Raw genomic sequence first — 25,437 nt, forward strand, 5'->3', positions numbered from 1 at the left:
TGAGTCACACATAGCAGGCTTAGGTTTTGAATCAGTCTAAACTCTCACCCCAACTCTGAATGACTGCGAGATTCTGTTCCTGTGCCCTACTGGGTAGCAGATTGCTAAAGTTTCAATTAGACAGGCATAATTACTACCAACTGCTTCAAATTTTAATTTTTGTAAGCTCAAGAACTTGTAGACATTTGTTTAGTCAAAAAGAGGGAGGCGAATAGGGAAGATTAATCACTGGTTTTCTATGATCAGCAACCAGCCTCATAGTTGTAAAGATACATTTATATATTGCTCAGTAGTGTGTATGGTAGTGAAATTGATGTATCGTAGTATATGTGGATTTCAGTAAGTTATTCAAAATAGTCACATAATAAACTTGTAAATAACCAGTTAAACGCATACTAGTTGAAAATACTCTAGTATAAATTATTAGTAATTGCATGTTCTGTTCCAATTTACAATCCAAGGGGTACTGTTATAAAGTGGAGTACAACAGGAATCACGGTTAGGAACCAGGTATTTGAATATTTGTGGTAGTGATCACTGGACAGGTCTAAAGTCAGCAATGACAAAATATAAATTTGACAGCAACACTGGAGGGGTGTGCATATACACATACTTATTTGAAATAGATGCCTAGACATTACTTAGTCTTCCCAGATATAGAATGGTATATATATTTTTCTTTTTTAATTATCTGCATTAATATATGCTAATTTTGCAGTGAAATCAGTTTGGGAATACGGTAGTGAAATGAAAATGAGCCTTAATCATACTCAGGGCTAAAGTCGCGTTAAAATTCCACATTCTGGTAAGGAACCCTTTTTGTACCCAAAAAGAAATCCAACTAGAAAGCAAATGCATTTTCTGCACCAAAGAGCATCCTTCTGAAAGCAAAACAATTGAACAATTAGAGTTTTTTACTCCATTTTAAGCAAATATAGAACTAAAATTTTCTTGTTGGTACAGCTGGTAATGTGGTGGATGGGAGTGAAAGGCAATCTGTGCTCCATTTGCCCATAGAGAACTTACAAAGTCTGAGGAAAATGTATTTCTTTCCTTTCCATTAGCAGGAAAGGAAGGGATGCTCTTGTGATTAAGGTATGACATAGGAATGGGAGATGGGGCACTTGGTTTTACTTGCAACTCTGTTACAGAACTCACTGTGTGACCATAGCTAAATCATTTAGGGCCTGTTCTTGAGATATGTTGAGCACCTACAGCTGTCATTTACTTGGAGTTATGAGTGCTCAGGATTTCTACAAAAGGATACCGTTAACCACTGGTGCTTCAGTATCTCCTCTTTAATATTGGGCTAATGATATTTCTCACAGGGCTGTTGTGAGGTCATGTTAATGTTTGCAAATCAGGCTGAGTTCCTTAGATGGGAGGCATCAGAGAAGTATAAGTTATTATTTGACATTGTTAGATTTTGTACTTACTAGAGCTGAGAATGTTTAATGAAATTAAAATAAAACCAGTGAAATCCAGAGAGTCTAACTCTCAATGTTATAATCATCTTGGCAGATAGGATACCATGTGCAAATTTTTTGGAATCATTGCACCAGTTTACAGATGAACATTATATAATGAAAAATCCCTCTGCTGAGTGCACAATAAGAGAATGAGGCAAATCTGTGGGCAGACAGCAGTGATTGTACAGCATTGTGTTCTATGTATTCGGCAGATACAATATTATTCACCTTCGATGTAGTTAAGAAATCAGACCTATGCTGCAAACCCCACCCTCCTTGCCCAAATGAAAATCTATCTTCTTTATGGAGACAAACCGGACTGGCTTCAGAACATGGCAGAAAGAGATTTGTGACATAGAGTCGCTTCTGAGGCATGCAGAGAATTATAAATCAAATCAGCGCTACTTGAGATGGGTTTGGTTGGGTAGCATGAACTATCCAACCCCGCAGCAGCAACTAGTTGATATGAGTGGGTGCTAGAACATGGGTGGCTAAGCAGAGGTGCCAAAGATATTCATGGGAACCTAACTGTTTCAGAACTGGTTTAACCCCTTTCTAATCAAAGTACAATTTTCAAGTTTGATAACTTTTCAGGAGGACTGCCTGGGGGGGAGGGGGGGTTGTTTGCTCTGGATACAGTGTTTTCTTTTTCCTGGAAATAATGAAAAATGCCTCTTGATTTAGCAGAGCGTCTTCCTTGTGGAGATCTATTCAGGGTGAAGATTTGTCTGTGGATATTAGTGAAGTCAATGGAGTTACTGTGTCAGGGATGAATGTAGTCCAATATACTTTACTTTTGAATCTTGGAGATATTATTTGCCAAGCTAGCTATTCTGTCACTTTTAACTGATCATCTGGAATCTCTGAGATAGCAAGAACAGACAAAGCCACAAATTTTACTATTGAAGACAAATATTAAATTCAAATTTTAAACGGATCTTTGCTTATAGCAAAATACTCTGGAGTACCAATGTATATTTTATCTTTGCCTTGAAAGAACAAGTCTTAAAGGACTTGTTCGAGTGTGTTTTACTTGCCATAAGTTCACAGCACAATAGGTGTACCACTCCTATTGTGTCATGAATAAAGTCAATGTTAACTAGATCCTGATACTGGAAGGTTTTATTTCTCTTCCATTTGCAAACTAGTGATTTCAGTAACATCTTCTTTGGATCTATCTTCATTTGGGCATAAATGTCATGCTGATAAACCCTGATTAACAGATTTATTTGGGCATAAGCTTTTGTGGGTGCATCTGAAGAAGTGAGGTTTTTACCCACGAAAGCTTATGCCCAAATAAATCTGTTAGTCTTTAAGGTGCCACCAGACTCCTTGTTGTTTTTGTAGCTACAGACTAACACGGCTACCCCCTGATACTTGAAACCCTGATTGACCCAGCTATAGTGTGAGTAAGGACAAAACAAGCTTAACCACCCAGCTCTGCCAACACCCCGTAATCATTATGTTCATTGTCTTTGCTTTTCCTGGTCTGTGTATCTTGACCAGAGATTGCAAATATGCTGTACTATGTGGTGTTGTGAGCAAATATCTCCTAGAGATTCGAACATGACCACCAAACTCACTCTCACTTGTGATCTGAGCTAATACTTTAAATCCACTATGTCAGACTGGCTTTCCATTTACTGTGAATTCACAAAGTACATGAACTTTATGTGGTTATGCACTGAGCTGCCTTACTACTTGTGACAGAGCCATTTAGAAGAGAGGATCTGTTTTTCGTTTGGAGAGTGTTCTTTTCTTTACCCAAAATACAAGTACAGTGTTGCCCATTTTAGTGTCAAAGAGATGCTGAAATGGCTGGGAAGCAAGGGTGGGTGGAGTGCCCTGTACCAAAAAGACTAATATGATCTACCTGTCAAAACACACTAAGCTCTTGAGCTGATCCCACTGAAACCAATGTTTACACTTCCATTGGTTAAGGCAGGAAGACAATTGGGTTTGCTTGTGTAGGAAAGAGTGTTACTTTCAAACCAAGTGCGCAAGAGGGTTTAGCTATTGTGCAGTTTATGGTCTTTGTGAGATTACACAAAGCCATGATATCTGGAAGGAATGAGCATGTCTAAACTGATACCTTTTTTCCCTCCTTTCCCAGCTTTACAATCCCTTGACGTGGGGGGGAAAAGGCAGCATTGACACGTTTCTTTTTCTTTTTTTTTTCCAGATACAGAAGAGTAAAAAAAAAAAAAAAAATTAAAAAAAGAGACTGCAAATTTCTTTCATCATTTTAGCTGAGCTTCTTCATTCCTCTCCTCCTCCTCCTTCCGCAAAGACCAGTTTCTGGGGAAGGCGTTACACAGCTTTCAAAACAATCCTCCTCCCACTGGCTACTTCACAGTTAATGACTCTGGGGTTTGGGTGTTTTTTTTCTTCACTTTTTTCCCCGTGTGTGTGTGTGTGGTTTCTTTTTTAAAATTCTCTGGGGGTTTTTGTTAACAAAATAATTCCACTTTCTGGACAGGCAAAGCAAATACACGAGGATTCTCCTCAGAAGCCATTGCTTCCCTATGTTAGAGCCCCAGCTTGTGAAAGAGACGCTAAGGTGGTGAAACAGAAAATCGGAATGTGTGGAAAGGGGCTTGAAATTCCTGCCTTTGTACTATTGTTTCCATCTGCTAGGCAGAGAATTTGATACCAGTTTTAGCATCAGTTCAGAGGATTTTGTTAGTGAAGGTGGTGAATTGTTAAATTCATAAACTTCTCACTAGGACTTAGTACTGTTACACTGCTTTTCCAGCACTCTGATATTGATTTTTGTTTTTTTATTTATCCTGTGGGCAAATTCATTTAATCTTTGTGCACTTTTCTTATTTTGTTTTAGTAATGACTCACAAATAGGCTGTTTGTTCAGGGCTGTTGCCCACTAAAGCTCTGAGGAATGTACTTTTTGTGTTGTCTTCCATAACTAGTAATTACAATTAATGATATATTTCTCACATCTGTTTCTTAGATACCTGTAACCACTCTTTACCTGACCTAGAAGTACTGAGAGAAGGCGGGCATTAGGAAGTCAGATGGATCAATTCCTCCTTTTATCTTAGTGTGACATTTCTTTTATCACTGATTGAATGGATGGGTCAAAGGAAAAGAAAAATATAAGTTGTTGATATAAATAACTTGCAAAAGTATAAGCAGACAAAGAAAGATTGAAAAAAAAACTATGGTCTAGGTACACCACTGGAGTGAAGTAGGCCCATAAACTTTAAAGGTGAAATGTTCAAAACTAACGAACTCAGGCCCTGATTCAGGAAAGTGTTGCTGTTCATTAAACACGTGCTTAAATGTTGTCCTGGATTAGGGCCCCAAGATGGATCCAGTTCAATATAACTTGATTTCACCTGTCCATGTGAAATTCAACACACACACACACACACACTCACTTGGTTTTTCATAGTTCGTTTTATCCAGTGTATAGTTTTGCCCTGTTGTTCTACTATGAGTTAGACTGCTTTCATGCTACTCTGGAGAATGTGGAAAACATTGGCCTCAGAAGGAAAATAAACTCCATCTGTATTCCATTTCCATGTTCAAAGCACAAAACTTTGTTCTACCACCAGCCTCTATTAGATAGAAGACCCGCAGCTTCTGTTCAAAATGCATATGAACAGGGATGAGCATGTTTAAGATGGCAGTAGGAAATAGTGCCATACTTGTATTAGCCTCACCTAACACTAGCAGCAGTAGGGCTCATCCAAGTTCAGATTTTGAACATGAACATCCCATAGCTCAGGAATGTTTGTATCCAGGATTTTGGTTCAACCCACTCTGCAAAATTCAGATTCACATCTGAGTTTTTACTTCAGACACCAAAGTTTGAGTTTGTTCAGATATAGGGATTTAGTTGGGGTCCGTCTCATGCTTAGTTTTCCCTTGGAAGAAATATAAAATATTTTCCCTTGGAAGAAATATAAAAATAACTGCTGTTAGCATACATATAGCATTCTCCAGCTGTCTTCTCTATATTGGTTCCTTTAAAGAAAGTAAAGGAACACACAATATTCTAATTCCTTAGAACTGCTTCTGTGACTGCTCCACACTCAGAACCCCCATCGGCTTCAATGGAAGTTACACACACCTAGAAGCTGTAGAATTTGGCCTATAGGTCCAGATCCACAAAGGTACTAAAGCTCCGACCTTTCATTAAAATCAATGGAAGCTAGCAGCCTAAATACCTTTGTGGATCAGTGTCTTCGTCTTTATCAAATTCTTTAAAGGGACATTGACAAGATATAAATAATACTGCATTGCTGACCCAGTCCTTACTCCTACTGGGGTTTAACTTGAATACAGTCTGAGCCAGCACATATTTTTTTAGTTTACAGTGACTAAAAATTCCTTAGACTATTAAAACTGAAATAATTTTAAAAATCAAATTGATCTTCAGCTCTTTGTGATGTATTTTTGACAACACACTGCTTTGACAGTGAAATGAGACTACGGTGAGCCATTTCTTGGTTCTCATGCACTAGCACTTTGGCGCAACTTAAGGCTGGAGGTTTAACAGTGAAGGTGACAAACTACCCAGGGAAATGATAGATTCTCCATTTTTTGAAGTTTTGAGATGAAAAATGGATGCCTTTCTGAAAGATATGCTTTAGTCATACACAAGTTATTGGGCTCAATGTACAGATAACTGGGTGAAACTGAATGGCCTGTGATAAACAGGAGGTCAGACTAGATGTTCTAATGGTCCCTTATGGCCGTTATAATCTGTGATATATTCACAGTGGTATATTAACATTTAAAAATATTTTTGACATTTTAAAAAAGTTGTGAAATCATTTCTAGAAGACTCTGTGGCCTTTCTAGAAACAAAAAAAACTGAAATGTAGATGTGGAGAGACTGCAAAGAGAGTGGTGTAGATGGAAGAGTCTACCTCTGTGGTTCTGTTTGCAGGTTCAGGTCCTAAACTATGACACTTGATGGTATCTCTCAAATTAACCATCTCACAATAGTATTGTGCTAGTGCTTTGGGAACCAAGAAATTATATCTCCCAGGTGAACTAGACAGCAGTCACAGTGTGCTTATATAACAAATTTGCAGTACTGTCTCTTATTTTATTTCACAAAACTTGTCTGTGAGTGCATGAAACTGAATGAATGGCTCTTTACACAATTCAGTTCAATTAAATACATTTCCTCACTGTGTAAAACACGATGAAAAATATCTGTTCTTAATTCTTTACCTTCCATTCAGCTTCTCTCTTTGTGTGAGGGAAACAAAGCTGTAGATGCCTTACTATCTGCTTGTCTATTAGAAGAGACAAAGAGTAAGCTACACATATTAAAAATACGAGGCCCATGCTGCAGGCCTGATTCACTTCTGTGGGAGTCACATGCATGTAAGCACAACCATGGGTGATGGGGATTTTACAGATTGAGACCTGGATTTGGAAGTCAACCTGTGTACTAAAATGATACAACTTCAGCCTTTAGGATGAGAGTGCTGGTCAAATCTCTCACAAAGTACCACCTTGCTGGACGACCAGACTAAAAACTGTCTCCTAATCTGTGAAAGTGAATCCAGGCACCTTACATCCTATAAGTAGGGAGAGATTTCCTTGGGTGCCCCACTAACTTGTCCGTATTTAGACTTTTCAAAGTAACTCGTCTTCAGAGACCTGGCATAGCTCCGTTAACATAAATAAATGGTGCCTGTGCTTCTATCTAACAAAGGCCCAAGCTGCCCTTAAGGAATGTCAGCAGATTTTATTGTCAATTTACAATTTACTTACATTTTTAAAGTGTAAATGTTCCCAATTCTGTACTCAGATAATGATTTAATTGATGAGAAAACGATGTGTCTCTGACAACGTGCAAAGATAATTAGGAGTCGGCAGGGTCAGTTGTCAAAACAAAACGATTTTGATGCATCGTTTAAAAGCACATGATCGAATGCTTACATCCACTACTTGACCAGCTTTAAACATGAACTGCACAGCTTTTCATCAAGGGCGTGAGCTCAGGTTTTCTGTTTTTCCTTATAAATAATGCCTTTTGGTATTAATGACATTATCCACAGTCACAAGAGAAACATAGATACCTGACTCTAGGGCTTCTAAAAACTCTTGCAATTTCAGATTTAAAAATATTTTAGAGTTGTCACAATTTGAACACTCTCTCTTTAAATAAAGATGCATTGTTTTACATTGGCATTTTACATTTAGGCACTAGTGTTGTTCTGTACTATAGCAGGGAAACCCAGAACCCTGAACTTAGATCCTGGTAGGTAAATAAAGAAGACCTTTTTAATTGTTCTGTTTTCAATACCCATTGATTTGTAGCTGGGAGTGAATTTTCAAAGGGGCTTCATTACAGCCTCTTTTGTGCTTGTGAAAAAAACTGACATGCAATTTTTGACAAAGGCCACCTGAACATACAAACACTAGAATTTAAACATGCAAAGCTTGTTTGTGCCCAGCTTGTGTGCAAATGAGGTTTGGAATGGGTAGATTTTATTATTTGTGCGTACAATTGATCATGCTCAAATTCTGTATGCAGAAAGTTGCAAAGACTTTACATTTTAGCTCATAGAGTGTACACACAAAATCTGTAACTGAGTTTGGATCTGCTTTTTAATTAAAAAAAATAATAATCGGTATAACTTAAACATTGATAGAAACTGAATGAGAAAGTTCCTGCCCATCTAAGGGCCACAGGCTCAACTGGGGAAAATTTGTGCATCTTCATGAACTGAGGAAATTTCCCTAAATAGCTAATTATTTGGCCCTGTTCTCATCACACTTGTACCAGTTTCATACTGGTATAACTCCTATGACTTCAGTGGTGTTTCTCCTGATTATCACCAATGTATGAATGACAGGCGTGTGAAGTCCATTTATTTATTTATTTTATCCACCGCTTCACCATCAAATAAGCAAACACAAAACAATGGCCCTTTATTTTCCATCTGCATACCCAATACCAGTCCCTTAGCTGTGCATGTGAGATTTCTGAATATTGAAGCTTAAATATGGTAAGAGACTTTACAAGCTGAAGATAGAAAGCTGTGTTAATACCTGCAGCAGCGTGGGAGAGGGGGCCCAAATGAGAAAACTTGATAGGAAAAGCATACTTTACTTCCAGACTTCTCAGGCTCCAATCCTCCTCCCAGTGAAGTCAATGATACTTTGTCCATTTATTTCAATTAATATTCCCCACCATGGGCTCAGATCAAGTGCAGTGTCAATTTAATATCTGAAACATATTCTCTCAGGGGATGAGTATCCTGTTCTCGCAGGGAGATGGGTTTGGTGATCAGATAGGTCTTTTCCATCTCTGATCTCTGTGGTCCAAGCTAAAAGCAAATCGTTTGACCACCATTGATCACATTATTTGCCATTAAAACAGAAAAGCAGGCACTTTGTTTCAGGTTTCTCAGATTTTTTACTCTTCCTTCCCTGCATGTTGTTTTTTTCTTTTTCTGAGCAAATATAGTGTGAGATTTCTCACTGGCAACAAAGCAGAACTGTGACTCTCTCTTCATCCTCTGTCTCACACACAAGTACACAAAACCATGACCGTACACACGTACAGGCTCCACAATACACTGTTGGCACTTTGTATTCCTTTTATTTCATTAGCGTGCGTGTATAAGACCTGTTGTGTACTCATCTTTGCCCAGTTCTAGAAGCCATCCTGTGATAGGAGGATGTGTATATGTAATCTCATCCTCTTTGCTGGATGATTGTAGGAATGCGTATATAAAACAATCAATTATGGCCATAGGTGTTGTGTAGTGATAAATCCTAGTGGCAGAGTGAGCATTTTCCTTTTCTTCTGGCTTGGATGATATTTTTATACAATTTTATATACAATTTTTTTAAATATTTGCTATTTTTATTTGTAGGGTTCTGATTGGGTTTTACCAGAACTTCTGGTTGTCTGCAGGCCCAGATTCTCCCATTAAGATTTCTCTTCCCTTTCCCTCCCCGTAGACAAAAGCCATTGCATTTGCAACATCAGCTTAGAGCAAAAAATAAAATAAAACAACACCTTGGGCCCAAACATGTCATCAGTTGCACTGAAACTGATGTAAGTTGCGCACAAGCTCCGTTCAGTTCCACTAGCATCCCCATTGGGAACTGGCATCAAAGCGTAAATGAGAACATGTATACAAGATGCTAAATGCCGGCTGATTCAATCTGAAGCCCCCCTATATAATGGTAGTGGTGTCCTCCTTCAGTGGGGAGGGCTTTGCTCCCTCCACAATGGATTTAAATAATAAGGAAAAAATCAGTCTTTGTTCCTATGATGCTACTTGTGAAGCAGCTTAGATCAGTAGGAAATTACAGCAGAGGCACAAAGTAGTACACTGACTACCTTCGGCAGGAAGGAAGTCTGTAAATTACCAGTTTACCTGTAAGACTAGATGTCACTGCTCTCAAATTACATTTGTAGCAATGGGTCCTGATGAATCTAGAGAACGTTCAACTTGTTTTGAAGGGGGGGAAAGGGGGAAATTAACCAAAATGCAAGGATTCAAGATTGTAAAATAATCTTTTCTCAGCTGACGTTGTGCAGGGAGTCCTATATATATAAAGCTAAACATACACTTTAGACTATCTTTATATTAGCAGAAATTATAATGGAGATGTCTTGTTGAACTGAAGTAATATAAGTAGTATACACCTGTAATCCAGAGCCTTTTTCAAGCAGGCAGGAGGCAGGTTGCTATATGTGTTTTGCATCAGGCAACTAGAAAACTAATCAAAATCCATTTTAAAGCAACAGTTAAACACAAGTTTGTTGGAGAAAAACCTCTTTGCTTTGTTCAGACTTTACAATAAATAAATATTGTTTTAAATTCTTCTCAGCAGAGTTGAGAACACTTGCTGTTACATGAGCACAATTCCTTTCAGTTTTGCATTTTTTGTTAAGTTCCTTATTTGAAAGAAGAGGCTTGTAGTCTCTAAATGTATAAAACACTTTTCCAGCATTCCAGTTTTTCTGTAATGAGTACATGTATGTCCATCCTATTACCAAATAAAGTCAATGAGGTCTCCACTCCATTTGAATTTGAATGGGGGAAGGGGTGGTTTGTTCAGTCACTTTTTATATCTGCCACAAACATGGAGCTCTGCACTCTCTCTTTGCAGAATAACAAAAATCAACATTGGTGTACTACTTTTCATGTTGAAAGCACTGTATGGACATTAACTACTTACTCATCAGAATCCCTATGAGAAAGATGGGTAGGTAGTACGGGCCCCATTTTACAGCTAGGGAAACTGAGACAGACTGTAGAGGTAACTTGCCCAAGGCTGCATACGTGAGTTGGTGTCAGATTTGGGATTAGAATTTAGGAGTTCTTGACAGCTAACCTGTCCCATTCCACCAGGCAACAATGTCTTTCAGAAGTGTGTGTGGGTCTTTCTCTTTAAACAATATTTTGTGTCAAGGTCAGAACTATATATTTGTATGTACATCTATATAGTGTGGGTTTATCTGTTTTATATACACTATGTTAGAGATGGGCCTGAACTCTGGATTATTAAAGATGCCCCCTCCCCCCAATTTTCGAGACATTTGGATTCTATTCCAGAGGCAAATTTTATGATGGGGCTTAAACCAAAAAGCAGGCTCAGGGGAAATCCAGATTTAGATCCCAGGTTTCCCACACATCTACCTGCCAGTTTGTCTCTACTCATGTCTGCCTTCCAATAACAAAACCTTTTGTTTCAAATAACAATTCTGTTTACTGAGTGACATCCGAGTGCCGTCTTCATCCTTGATTATACGTAGGGTTGCCGGATGTCTGTTTTTTGACCGGAACACTCGGTCGAAAAGGGACCCTTGCAGCTCTGGTAGCACTGCTGACTGGGTTGCTAAAAGTCCAGGCAGCAGCGCAGCGGAGCTAAGGCAGGCTCCCTGCCTGCTCTGGCTCCGTGCGGCACCTGGAGGTGGCCGGCATGTCTGGCTCCTAGGCACAGGGGCAGCCATGGGGAGTCTGCGCGCTATCCCCACCCTAAGTGCTGGCTCTGCAGCTCCCATTGGCTGGGAACCATGGGAGCTGCAAGGGTGGCATCTCCGGGCATGGGCAGCACGCAGAGCTCCCTGGCCACCCGAGCTAGACATGCTGGCTGCTTCCAGGAGCCACCTGAGGTAAGTGCGGCCTATCTGGAGCCCACACCCTGGATGCCCTCCCATGCCCCAATCCCTGGCCACAGGTCGGAACCCCCTCTTGCACCCTAAATCCCTCCTGGAGCCTGTATCTTGCACCCCAATCACCTGCCCCAGCCCTGAGTCCCCTCCTGCACCCCAAACCCCTCATCCCCAGCTCCCACCCCAGAGCCCACACCTCCAGGCAGAGCCCTCACTGTCTCCTGAACCCCACATTTCTGGCCCCACCCCAGAGCATACACCCCAAGCCGGAGCCCTCACCACATCCCGCATCCCCACCCCTTACCCCAGCCCGGTGAGGGTGGGGGAGAGTGAGCGATGGAGGGAGGGGGGATGGAGTGAGTGGGGGGTGGGGCCTTGGAGAAGGGGTGGGCAGGGCAGCGGGTGGGGCAAGTGTGTTTGGTTTTGTGCGATTAGAAAGTTGGCAACCCTAGTTACACGCGTTTTATGTTTAAATGGGAAAGTAAATGAATAGATTTCACAGTAATTCACTCTCCTCTCTGCAAGCAGATAAATCCCTTGTTCATGAGATTTATTGAAGATTAAGGGGAAACTTTTGAGAGATCCCCTTGTTACAATATTTGAGCGCATCATAGCATTACATATGCATTGTTTGTTTATTTAAATTTGAACACATAAAACACCTATTCCAAGGGTTTAATCTGCCTTGACAGATTATTTAAATTACAGTCCATAAAGAAGCCTCAACCAGAAACAGCACAGCAGAATCCTCCAGAACCCACGAAAATGTCACACCCCACATAATGATCAACTACTCTCAAATGCCTGCTTAAAGAGAAAATTTTGAAATATAGCCTGAAAGTCATCAAAATTGGGCTATTTCAGACCAATGGAGTGTGAATTCCAAAGTCAAGGGGCCCACACAGAGAAAGCCCTGCGAGTAGTTCACTGGCTACGAAAGGAATCAAGCTCAGCTGCGTCTATTGATATCAGTTGTGTCAGGTGCTGTACCGGGAAAGAAGTAATCGCTCAGACTGGCAGGCCCAAGCCCTTTGAAGCTTTTTAGCTTAAAACCATCCCCTTTCACTCCACCTGGAAATCCGGTGCCAATCTCTGAGCACTGGACTCCACTGTTCATATAGTGCTTACACATCCATAAACTCCAGCTACGAATACAACTACATTTACTCACGGTGGGCCAGGTTCTGATACCCTCACCAGGACTATTTGTGACATGAGTAAGGAGCAGAGTCTCACTCTGAGAATGTGGCTACTTTTTTTTCTTTCTTTTAGTCCCCATTCTGAAGAACTTGTCAGCCTTTCTCTTTTTAATAAAATGAGACTCATGATCATCAGTGTTGGAGAGAGACTTCAGCCATTTCTCCTTAATGGGGGATATATAGTTCATGACTGTCCACTAAGAGGTTGTGGGGCTTTTCTCTTCTTATTTTTAATAAGGTCAACATGTCTCTAAAGCACATGGTCATTCTTATTGATTTTCATAAGGGCACAATAGGTGTCAATTGATATTCTTAAATTCTGGTAGTTCATTGCTTTTGTCAGCCTCTCAGCACTTTGCCTAAACTCCTTCAGGTAGAGAGGAAACCAGCCCACAAGTTTTGGTAGCTGTTGTGATCCAGGGCTTTGGCTGACCCATTATAGAGGCCAGCTGTGAACTTCAGATCCAAATACAAAGCTGCCAGGTGTTTGGATCTGGTGATCTGGGGTCTGATCTCCACTTGCAATATTTTAGATTCCCTTCTTTGGAATAAATGTATAATGGAATTAATATTCAAAAACAGGTCAAAATATGGAGGAAAATGCCACCAACAAAATCATTTATCACTCTCCCTATGTTCTGCCAAAAAAGTTGAATAGAAGCAAGTGAAGAGGTATTCGATGTTGGCTCCTCTAAAATCAAAAGGGACAAAGAAGGCTGCTCAAACAGAGAAAAGTAGCCTGGTTTTGTAAGGAAGTTAGCTCCACCCACGTTACTAACACTGCTAAGGACAAGTTGAGAAGACATGACAGAAAGAAGCTGACACTATCGAGTGGCAGTGATAGTATAAAAAGCATTTGCACAGAGGCAGGCCTGCAGCTCACCGTCACTTCTGAGACAATTCTTTCTTTTTAAAGGTTCAAAGCGACATTCAAATGAGGCACCAGGCTCAGGTTCCACGACAAGCCGCCTTACGTTGCCAGGTCAGTAGGTACCTCCATGCCAGAATGTGTTTGTATCATGTACAGCCACACAAATAGGCAATCAGGAGGGTTTTTAATCTTTTCAAACAGTAATTCCTCCAAGAATTAAGTCCTACCTACCAAGGTCACAGTTAACTCAAAAATTCACTCCTGTTTTGAGATTTCAATTGGATGGACCCTGTGTTAACTTAAAAAAAAAAAAAAAAAAAAAAAAAAAAAAAAAGCTTATGTTTTGTGGATTGCTGTGTGCAAATTATTTTAGTCTGCTGAATGTGGTAAGAAAAATGGGCTTCGTTCTAGTCACCCACATAGAGGAGTAGAAGAGAAGTAATATGTTTGTTCGGTGAATCACAGGGCAGCTGTTTTTCAGTTCTCTCTCCCTCCAAGTCCCTGCTGTCTTTGGTATATCAGCGATACCATCCTCCAGAGGCCCTTTATCTCTTTATCTTTATCCCATTGTCTCACACAATTTCACTCAGAAGGAGGGAGGGCAATAAGGGAAAGCAATATGAAATGGTGACTCAGAATGACTCAGCATGGAGAGGTAGTAAGGACATACACCTTTGGACGACATTGGATGAGAGCACAGGTAAGCTCATATTGAATCACCTGGAGTGTGGCTAAAAAAAAAAAAAAAAGAGAGAGAACCCAAGGAAAGCAGTTCACTTCTGATTTGGAAAGGCATTGAAGAATTAGTGACTACATTCATTTTTTGAGGACTACCTGGGATATAAATGCAGGTATTCAAGGTACAATACAGCTCTGCATATGGACATCAATATGCAATAGCACTTCACTGTGTGACTGACATCTTCTTGCTAGCCGTGGCATGAGATAATTTCACGTCAAAATAACAGCACAGTCAGCAGAATTTTCTTCAAGGTACAACCCAGTGTAATCTGTACAGATCACTGGCTGTAACTCAGTAAAACAATGGAGAGATACTTGAAAATGTTAATTTTCTCAGATGAAGCAGCATTCTCTTTGAAGCCTCATGCACAACTTTGTCCTCTAATAAATATGGACCATCACTGAAAGTAAAACATAAGAAACTGGTCACATCACTTCTCTGAAGACCTTTGTTACGAACGTTGCCTGAAGCGATTCCTAAATAGAAGGTACAGTACAGTAAACACCATACAATCATTCTCTTAATGTATTGAATGCCTCGTTATTGGCTGAAGTAGTTAATAGGTATTGTAGCATTAGCTGTAGATTTTGCCTGTTCCCATTTCTTTAACACCCTTGCCCTGGGTGCTATATTTTTTTTAAAATGTGTGTACATTTATATTGACGTTGTTATATGTGTGCTCCTGTTTCAGATGACTTTGGATAGGACTGCCTTGAAGATTACTATCATAATAAAAACCTACTAGCTCCGATATTTGGAGACATTTTTTGGAAAGGCATGTAATTTTTTTTAAAGGGTGGTTAATGTATAAGTTAAACATTTATGGACAGCAGAGATTGCTTTTAATATGTTGTTTGCACTCTTGCACTATTCCCCTGATAATACACTTGTTTTAACAAGCAATATTTACAGACTGCTTTTCATCCCTGTTGTCCATGACATTTTTGTTGCTGTAATAAGCTAGTGAGCACTTGCACATAATAGGTATTGCTTGCCTACTTGCACATGATATTTGCTCTCAGAATGTAGGTAATTACAACAGGGTAGTTAAAAAGAGGAGGGAGCACAGTGCAGAGGATCAGGCTCTGGAGAGTGTTACACAAGATATAAGTTCTCTTCCCTTCTCTGCTATCAACTCTCTGGGTGACCTTGGGCAAGTCACTTCACTGCTCTGTGCCTCAGTTTCCCCCTCCATACAATGGGGGATAATAATGCTTACTCAAGGTTAAGGCTTTGAGAGCTATGAAAAGAGCTATATTAAACTGAAGTGGTAGAATTCAAATACATAAATGCTGAGGGAATATGTTAATATACCTCTAGTATAGCACATACTGCTGTATTTGTCTTATACTGTTGATCCATAAGGTTAGTATACAGAGCAGCAAAAATGTGTGTATTGCAGCAGCTGTCCATTCCCCGCAGTGCTAACGGAGCAGATTTTCAGGCTGTTACTTTGAGTGTACTGACCAATTAACATTTCCATTGTTTTTAACTATTGTTAGGTCACCTGACTTGAACACCAGCAATCCTGAACATCGCCCTTTAGGAGTGAGGGCAGCGAGGGTTCTATCTATGTACCGTGCAGCAGGAGAACACTGCAGCCTGTCTTACTGTAGTTTAGCTGATCCATACAATGTAAACCTGGTGACTATTCGGTCTTTGCTCTGTCACATTGTGTATTGTTAACCATCTCATAATGGATTGTACAAAGAAGGCTTCTGAGTGGCACTTAAATAAATAACTGGCTGTGTTTTCTCTCTCTTTATTAAAACTTTCCCACATCAGTGTATGTTTTGGCATTGACTTAATAGATTTTCGGAATGTGCCTGTATCATAATGTACCATTGTACTTGTACACGCCATTGTAGAGTTCACATAGAAATGTTTATAGTTTGGAACAGGGCATGAATCAGTTATTCATACCCACAAACTTGTGATATATTGATGGGAAAAGTTAAGTGTAATATTTATGTAGCCCTGTGGGGCATATAGCTTTGTAACAATTCTGATTAGCTATTTGTGTACTGCACTATTAAGTTTATAGGCATCTGCTCTTTGTTGGAGACAGCTGTGCTCCATTAAGAAGCAGGAGGGGACACCCCCATCTTCACCTACATGCATCATGTTCTCTACTGGAGAACTTTCATTTTGTTGTTTGTTCTATTTAACCAGGAAATAGCTCACTTTCTCAGAGCTATTTGTCATTGTACAGTTCTCACCATCACTACTTTTCTTTATTTTTTTCCATACACAAAGAGCAACTGTCCAATTTCATTTCAAATGATTTTATTGCAGATTAAGGGAAAACAGCAAAGCAAGAAAGAACAAATGTAAAGTCTCCATGAGAGAGCACAGTATATGCATCGCCTCTGTGGCAGGATGCATGTGAATTGAACTTGAAGGGTGTGGTTGTGAGTAATGCTCAGAGCTGACCTATTTCTGTTCCCAGTGAAGTCAATGACAAATCTTTCATTGACTTCAGTAGGAGTAGAGTTTCACCAATGCACTAGCACCTCCTGCTGGGCATTTTGGGAATTAGCTCAGTCCCAGAGGGCGCGCCTTCAGGTGGTGGTAGCTCTCCCATCCTCTTCTCCACCTGCAGACCCATTTGAGCTCCTTTCTCTCGGCATCTGCTTCGTGGCACAGCCATCCGGGCGTGTCACAATCAGGTTCTCCCCCTTCTGGGAGACTCCTCCAATAAGAGTCCAGACACTCCTCACAGTGGCTTGGCAGTCCACAGCCAGGCCACACCTTCAAAGTCTAGTGGGGGGTGGGGGGCAGGCCCAGGGACCCTGCAAACAGCAGCTTCCTGCTGCCTCTTCCTTCCAGCTGACTGTCTCTAGTCCCTGGGCCACTTCCCCACAGCCTCAGTGCCTTCTGCTCCTGCCTCTGGCTCCAGCTACTTTGCCCTCTTCCCAGGGCCTCGAGCCCATAAGTCCTGGCAGCCTGTCAGGAGCTCTCCCTAGCTCCCAGCTAGCACCTGCCCTTCCCCAGGTGCTGGTCTCGCTGTAGCCCTCAGTCTTCTCCCTCAGGCTCCCTGCAGCAGACCAAGTGGCTCTGGTCTGCAGCTTCCTTTTATATGAGCTGGCGGGGCCCTAATTGGCTGTTCCCCTACAGCCACTCCTTTGGCTGCCTGATGCTCAGCCTCTCTATGCTGGTTTTAACCTTCTGAGGGCCAGTGTGGGGCAGGCGCCCCGTCACAGCATCGGTGTGCACACATCTGTTCTATGCACAGAGAATGATATTGTTCATGCCCTAGGGAACTTACAATTTAAATAGACAGGTAGCACAAGTCCACTGGTAGACCCCAAAGGTTGTATTTTCATTTCTATTGATGTAACTTAGTTTGTGAGTTTCCCAGGAGAGGTTAAGAATATCTAACCCTGCATATAGTGCTGTATATAGCAGCAGCATAATAATGATAATAATTAGGCATCTGTTATTTGAGTACAACATCCCTTTGCCAAAGGGACATTTCTTCTGCTTTGTGGCCAGAACTATAGGCTCTTTTGTGACGCACACTGGGTACTGAATAGCCATTTTAAGATTGACTCTTTCCCCCTCCTCCCTACGATCCTTCCCAAACATACTTTCAGATATTTCACATCTTCTCCAGGACTGTAGATTTTAAAAATATCTTTGTTATGATAGAGGCAAAACCTAGACAGATGAAAATCATTGTTAATTGACTCTTTGATGAATTCATGTTGCTATAGAGATGGAGAAAACTCCGTTAAGCATTTGATGTGTTACAGAACTCACCTTCAGGGTAAAGGTAGGAGCACAGGTTGGTGATTATTCTGTGTAACTTTCCAGTAGGAAGAATGATTTAATGTTATTTTTCCCCCAGTTTTCCTGCACTGAAGAGGAAATGAAGTTTTGTGCTTTGGGGTTTTTTGATTTTGTAACTTAGCTATAACTTTTGGTGCCCAGGCCCAGATTTGTAGAGGTATTTAGGCTTAGGTCTTTTCAAAAAGAAATGTAGGTTCCTAAGTCAGTTGAGCATTGCAGCTACTAAATAATTGTAAAAATCTGGGCCTTCGTCCCATAGTTTATAAGAGGCTTAGAAATGGATGGCTGGATAGATAGGCACACAAGGGAAAGAAAGAGATACGGTTCATAAATTGCCAGTTATATTTCTTGGGTTCATTGCTGTTACACACTTTCAGAAGCTTGGAAACAAAACATATTTTACAACCAGTTTTGCCAATTTCCACTTTACAACTAGTGGGCCAAATTGTGGCTACTGCTCTGAGGAGAGGAAAAGACTCAAGAACCATTCCCCACAAGCTCCTCTGCTCAGCTGGCAGCCACAACCCCTTTGTTGAATGCAGAAAGATGTGGTAGCAGCTAGTACTGCCCAGCACTTCAAATGGTATGTTTTGGGATATGGCCAAGGGTGTATACACCCTGTGTGGGAACATGTTGGTAGTAGGGGGAGTACATATGTGATGTCTACCATCCTGGCTAATGCACCAGTGGTTGAACTGGTGACCTCCAGAGCTGAAAGCCTCTGTCACCATAGCATGAGCTAAAGAGCCAGGCTTTCAAGCCGATAGCACATGATTGAGCACAGAGAGCAACATAACACATTAGCCAGTGAGCTGTATACTTTACCAGGACAGAGGACTCTCATGTCCAGCAACTGAGGCCTACAGCAGTTTGAATCCTAGATGAACTGGTGACCCCACAGCAACGAGGTCCTCATGCTGTTTTGGAAGGTACTGTTTTTCTCTTTTCCCTCCTGTGAGTTTTTCTACTGAAGGAGACAACTGGGGCCACTGAATTTTGTACAAACACAGAGATGTTTTTAAAACTACTTGGAGACTAATTCCTCTCCCCTGCCCTAGCACAGAACATTTCTTGAGCGTTTCAATCTTGATTCTCCTCCTCCACTGTCCATGAGGTGCTACTCTTAATCACTGCGTGTGACCCCTTCAGTGGCAAAAGAAGAGAAAGTAAGAGAAAAGCTGCTGAATGCTTCTCACTTCATTTAACAGCTAAATACCAGCTTAGAAAATGACGGCATCTGTAACTTGCCCAAGTAGTCATCCATAAAAATGGGCTAATGAAGGATTTTCCTTATGGAACATAATCTGTGTTTAGTTCAGGGGTCGGCAACCTTTCAGAAGTGGTGTGCGGAGTCTTCATTTATTCACTCTAATTTAAAGTTTCGCGTGCCAATAATACATTTTAACGTTTTTTAGAAGGTCGCTCTCTCTGTCTATATTATATAACTAAACTATTGTCGTATGTAAAGTAAACAAGGTTTTCAAAATGTTTAAGAAGATTCATTTAAAATTAAATTAAAATGCTGATCTTACGCCGCAGGGAGTGGGATCGGCGGCCGGGACCCCAGCTGGCAAGGGGAAGTGCCCGGCCGGCGGCTGGGGTCCGGAGGCAAGGGGGCTGCCTGAAGCCCATAGCGCTCGGGCAGCTCGGCTCTTAAACAGAGCCGAAGAGTCAGGGGAGGAGCCGAGCAGCCACGGGAAGGGACGTGCCCGGCCAGCATTTTCCCGGACATATTCGGCTTTTTGGCAATTCCCCCCAGACGGGGGTTTGATTGCCGAAAAGCCGGACATGTCCGGGAAAAACTGGACATATGGTAACCCTATCCAACCCCGGGGCAGCCTGCCTGAGTCCAGGGAGTGGGCTGGCTGTGCTCGGGGTGGGCACACAACTCAGCTGGGACCCAGGACCCCTCCCCATTTACAGACCTCGCGGGCACTGCAACTCCTGTGGGGCCGGGTCCCTCTTCCTGCCCCTGCCGGCGGGGCTGCTTCTGGGGCCGCTCAGACTCCGTGGACACGAGGTAGCAGTATGGACACGCTAACCCAGAAACACAAACTCCTGCCGGAAGTGACGGAGGTCAGGAAAGCATGTGCAAATGCCAGTAGGAGGGGCGAAGAAGAGCGGGCCGGGCCGGGAAGGATTTTTAATGGCATGCTGCTGCCTGCCGGGGTCCCAGCCAGCAGCCCCACTCAGCCTGCTGCCGGCGGCCGGGACCCCGGCAGGCAGCAGTGTGCCATTAAAAATCGGCTCACGTGCCGTCTTTGGCACATGTGCCATAGGTTGCCGACCCCTGATTTAGTTCATTTCATGTACCTTTGAAATTATATAACCTTATACTGCTCACAGAAGGTGAGATTCTTGCAGTCTTCATAAAGCCCAGTTACTAGAGCTCTGTTTGCCTATTCTGCATTGCAGTTGAAGATGAAAGCCATCACATAAACATGGCGACTGGCTTCTCCTCCACTGAGGGATTCCTGGATGCTGGAAGTGTATGCCGTATATACTCGTTCATTAGCCCGTTCGTTTATAAGCTGACCCCCCAAAATGGATAGGTAAAAATAGCAAAAACTGTATGACCCTTTCATAAACTGACCCTATATTTTAGGGGTTGGAAAACTTTGGCTCCTGGCCTGTCAGGATAAGCCGCTGGTGGGTTGGGACGTTTTGTTTACTTGAAGTGTCTGCAGGCATGGAGCCCCTCAGCTCCCTTTGGTTGCGGTTCACTGTTCCCAGCCAATGGGAGCTGCGGGAAGTGCTATGTCAGCCCCAAGGCCCCCTGTGACACCAGTGTACCCCATCGCAAGGTAAGGAGCCATGCAGCTTCAGGTTCTCACTCCTTCTCCAGCCCATGTGCCTCCTTTCCACTGTTGTGTATGGTGCCCTCCTGGAGCTGGGCATCTTATAATTCTAGTCTCACCCTGTCCCCAGAGGGGAACCACACTAGTTCCACTGCCAGGGAACCTCCATGTCAGCAGAGATGTTGGGCTGCATTTGCCTCATTATAAATAACGACAATAAAAAGAGAAAGTGCATCAGAATGGAAGTGCGATAACTCAGTGTCTTTCCATGTACTTTCCAAAGCTGAACTGTGTGGAGGATTCTGCCTGTGGGAGGATGCATGTCTTGCAAAAGAGGATTATTATTATTATTATTATTTTACACTAAGTACATTAAAAGTCTGATTTTCAGGGACTCTGAACCACTAATTTCAATTTCAGATTTTTGAGCATCTCTGAAATCAGATCTTTAAGATCCTGCTGTATTTCTGTGGAAATCCAAACTGCTGTTACAACAGAAATTCCTGTAGTAAATGTGGGCTAATGAGTCCGCTGCTGCACCAGTGGCTTTATGTTCATTTAATCTTTTAAAATGAATACAACCTTTCAACACCCAGTTGATCAGTTACATTTGCTCCAAGTCATTGTAACAGTCCCACTGGAAGCTAAGATTTTTTTTCTTGATGGGACTGGATTACTCTGTAACACTAACAGCTCATTTTCAAACATTTTCAGGAGCTTTTGTTATTATAATAGTATTTTGAAGTATTACAAGTGACTACATCTAACTTTATTACCATGCTGTTAGTAATAGCGTCCTTTTCTTTGAAGCAAGCCAGTTCCTAAGCTGGTGTAAATCAGTGTAGTTTCGAGGAAGGCAATAGAGCTATGCAGATTTAGACCATCATGATGTACAACAATTCATCTTGGTATCAGTATTGCATTTCTAGATTTCAAGCTGAGATGCAGAATGTCCATCATGATCAATTATCTAGTAGTGAATTCTTTAATGAAACTGTTGTATTCTGTTCTTATATCTGTTAGGCAAGAAGATTCTTTTTTCCAAGAATCAGGCAAGCACAGATAATACTGAAGGGGGCTTTATTTACGGTACTGAGAAGACTGACAAGCAGCTTCAAAAACATGATGCCACCATGGCCAGTTATATAAATTTTCTTATTAATTCACTTGCATTTATTTGTACATATAGAGACAGACATAGTTACAAGTTAAGAGAGAACCCTGAACAAAGATAAAAATAAGAACATTACATACATATAGAGGTCATCCTAATTGCATCCAACATTTATGACTACCTTGTGGGGGAAAGAGGTGAGGTGAGGTGGGGTGGGGATGAGTGCTTACAGATATCCAGTGGGCTGTGAAGGGAAGGTTTATTTTGTTCTAAGAACTAAGTTACTGGGCGGGCATTGACCATATAAGCTTATCAATTGTTTACAATTGTCAGTGCCATTTGTGCTACTGAAATATTCCTGCTTGCTTGTCTGGGCCCAATCCTGTTTTCCTCGCTGAACTGTTTCTTTCCATGGGCACAAGCTTTGTTCTTTCTTACTGATAAGCTGAACTAAGTTATCATGTATTGACAGAAACTATGTCCTTGATTCTCAGCAGTTTCTGTCTTTTCTGCTGGCTGAATTTTAACTGCTTCCTGACATATCAAACCTAAAACACTGGCTCTGAGCACCTGGTGTTGACTATATTGTTTTCTATAAGGACTCATTTCCCAGGTCTATTGTGCTATTTTAAATCATCACGTTCGCTTCACACAATTACCATCAATGCACGATTGTTTTGTCTTGTTGAATGCCAATAAGAGTTACACACACATACCGAGGACCGAATCTAATCCTGTGTACTTGACCCTTGATCACATCAGGGCTTACAAAACATTCACTATCAAAACTGCACTTTATCAAACGGGCATGCAGAGTATTTAGAAATTCCTTCACTTTTATTTAGATGACACTCAGGTGGGTAAAGCTCAACCAGGCAGGAGTGAAGTCATGTTTGTGGAAAAGGGGAAGTGTTCTGAAGAGCTTGTTGCCAGTTTGTGCATGACTGTTTAGTTAAGGAGTAGAAAATGCCATTAGCGCTTGTGGGGGGGAAACCTTACCTGCTCTTTTTGCTCACAGGCCCATGTCAGGAAAAGGATCAAGATGTGTGATTGCCCTCTCTGCCTTAGCTGGAGACTCTCCCTGTTTTGCTCACCATGGTCATCCATTACGCCTTATCCAGATAAAGCCACTGTTGTGTGCTTCTCATTAGGCCTCCTTTGAAGCTGAGGCAAAAACTCCAATGTGGAATGCAGCTTCTGCCTTGTTCTTTATAATAGGAGTTGGCTGGCTTACACACTTCCTTCTGCCATCTACACTGGCTGCCAGTACACCATGCAATACAATTTAAGGGCCTCCTTGTGCATGGTGGAAAGAGCCCTCAATTCAGTGGGACATGAAAGTGCTCAGTACATCACAGGATCAGGCGTTACTGTATAGATCCCTTTATAAACTAGGCCCTATGTACTTGAATGAATGCCTCTTATTGTATGCCCTTGCTTGTTGGTTACTAACTGGTGTCAGAGCTGGGTTGCTCTGAGCATCTGATGCAATGGCCATTCAATTCAATGGGAAGACTCCCACTGTCGTTAAGGGGCTTTGGATCTGGCCCTAAGTTCCCCGATTCAATACGAAGCAGGCTGGGAGGAGAAGTCTTTCCCAGTCAAGAGTTTTTAGTTGTGGAAATCGCTTCAAGAGGCTCACCACTGGATTCTCTCACTGGCTGTCTTTAGGAAACTGGGCAATTCTTGTTTATTTCAGTAGGCCTATTTTTGTCAACTTTTTGCCCTCAACATGATTTGTATCTGTTGACCTTCTACATTCTATTTAGAGTTAATTTCTCTGAGAACAGGGAGGTTTGCTTGATGTCTATTGGTTTTATTCTTGTGTCAGATTTTTTTTTTCCTCTGTGTATTATTTCTGGCTGGTTCATTCTGTACTGTTTTATATCATATATCATGCATCTCAATAAACAGCCTACAAGGGGTTACATAAAATAAGTGTGTGAATCATGCACTTGTCCTGGTTTGAATCTCCAGTTCACATGATAATATGCTAATGTGGCAAGATGACATATCACAGTTGAGGTAAACCTTTTCAGTTCATGGCGAGTCAGATTTCCCTGCCCCTTTCCACCTCCCCCATGCTTATACATTTCTCTGAATATCAGATTTTAAAATATAGGCACTCTCGTCACTTCCATAACATTTCAGCAAAGATTTTACCATTTAGCATTCTGGGAAATATGCAGATTTTTATATATATATTGCTTTGATAGGAATTTTCCCAAAGTCAAATCTTCTAGCTGGGTAAGGAGGTGATCCTGCAAGAGGCACGTCACTGAGAGTAATGGGTGCTCAGTACTTCTCAGGCTTAGGCCCAAAGTCTGCACTTGTGGCAGTAATAGACTCTCCTCAGTTTTGTTGATTCACTTATGAATGAAATAATTATGGCAAACACCAGACTCAAGGTTTGTACATCACCCTTCCTGTATCTCTCATATATAGCACAGGGTTAGATATGATTGATACTCATAAGGAGTGGTTTTTATAAGTATCTTGTGATCTCCCCACTCTATCTTCTGCTAGAGTTTGGGTCTCAGTCTATTCCTCTTTCCTAGAACTATCTGAAGTTGAGTGGGTTTGGCAGGAGGTAGCTTAGATGAACTACATTTTTTGTTTTTTTTTTTCCATTTATTTGAGTCACATGAGTTTGCAATCATGTTTTTTATGAATTCTGTATTTGTGTGATCCCATTTCACATGGGTTTCCAACCTAACCCTGGTTTACTATAAATTTGCCTGAGACACTGTCCAGGTATCCCTAAAGTCTGTACCCAAGGTTTGCTCAAAACTCAGTCACTCTTAGGCGAACCTAGGTTCAGGTTTGTACCAAAAACTTAGAAGCAAGTAGGTGAAAAGTTGCACAATACACTACTCTTGCCGCTGGTTTGAGAACATAGATAAGCATCAGAACTCTTAGCCCTATTCCAACAGAAAACCAGGTAAAAGGCGGTGACTTATCTCAGTTCCTGTCTATGATGCTGAAAATAGAACTTGCATATTAGATCTGGGCAAACTGGTCACAGCAAACAATTTGATAAATTTAGTTCCTTTTTGTTTGGAATTATCTGCAAGCAGGCCCCCACAAAGTTGTTTTTCAAAATTATTCAAGAAATGGTTTGTGCAAAACCATCTAGATTTAGAGATTGTTCACAAACTGTTTCCTGCAGCTATTGCTTTGAGTCATTGCTATTTATGTTTGTACATGTGAGCTCTCAGCTAACAAGAGAGAGGAAGGTTGGCCTTATGGTTAAAGCAGTCAACTGAGATGCTGCATGTCTAAGTTTGATACCCAGCTCTGCTCATGACTTCTTGTATGACCTTAATCTC

At 41.4% G+C, this 25,437-nt stretch overlaps 1 protein-coding gene across 3 annotated transcripts in view; it reads left to right on the top strand.

The window, feature by feature from the left end:
• The window catches only part of PDE1C (phosphodiesterase 1C), a 430,287-nt gene that overhangs the window by 400,628 nt on the left and 4,222 nt on the right, over nucleotides 1–25,437 (top strand). For all 3 annotated transcript variants that reach the window (XM_054019358.1, XM_054019359.1, XM_054019360.1), the window contains one exon: nucleotides 13,708–13,773. In XM_054019358.1, the coding sequence (XP_053875333.1) occupies nucleotides 13,708–13,773 (66 nt within the window). The remainder of the gene's footprint in view (nucleotides 1–13,707; nucleotides 13,774–25,437) is intronic.

This window comes from Malaclemys terrapin, chromosome 2, assembly GCF_027887155.1.
Source record: "Malaclemys terrapin pileata isolate rMalTer1 chromosome 2, rMalTer1.hap1, whole genome shotgun sequence".
Taxonomy (NCBI): Eukaryota; Metazoa; Chordata; order Testudines; family Emydidae; genus Malaclemys; species Malaclemys terrapin.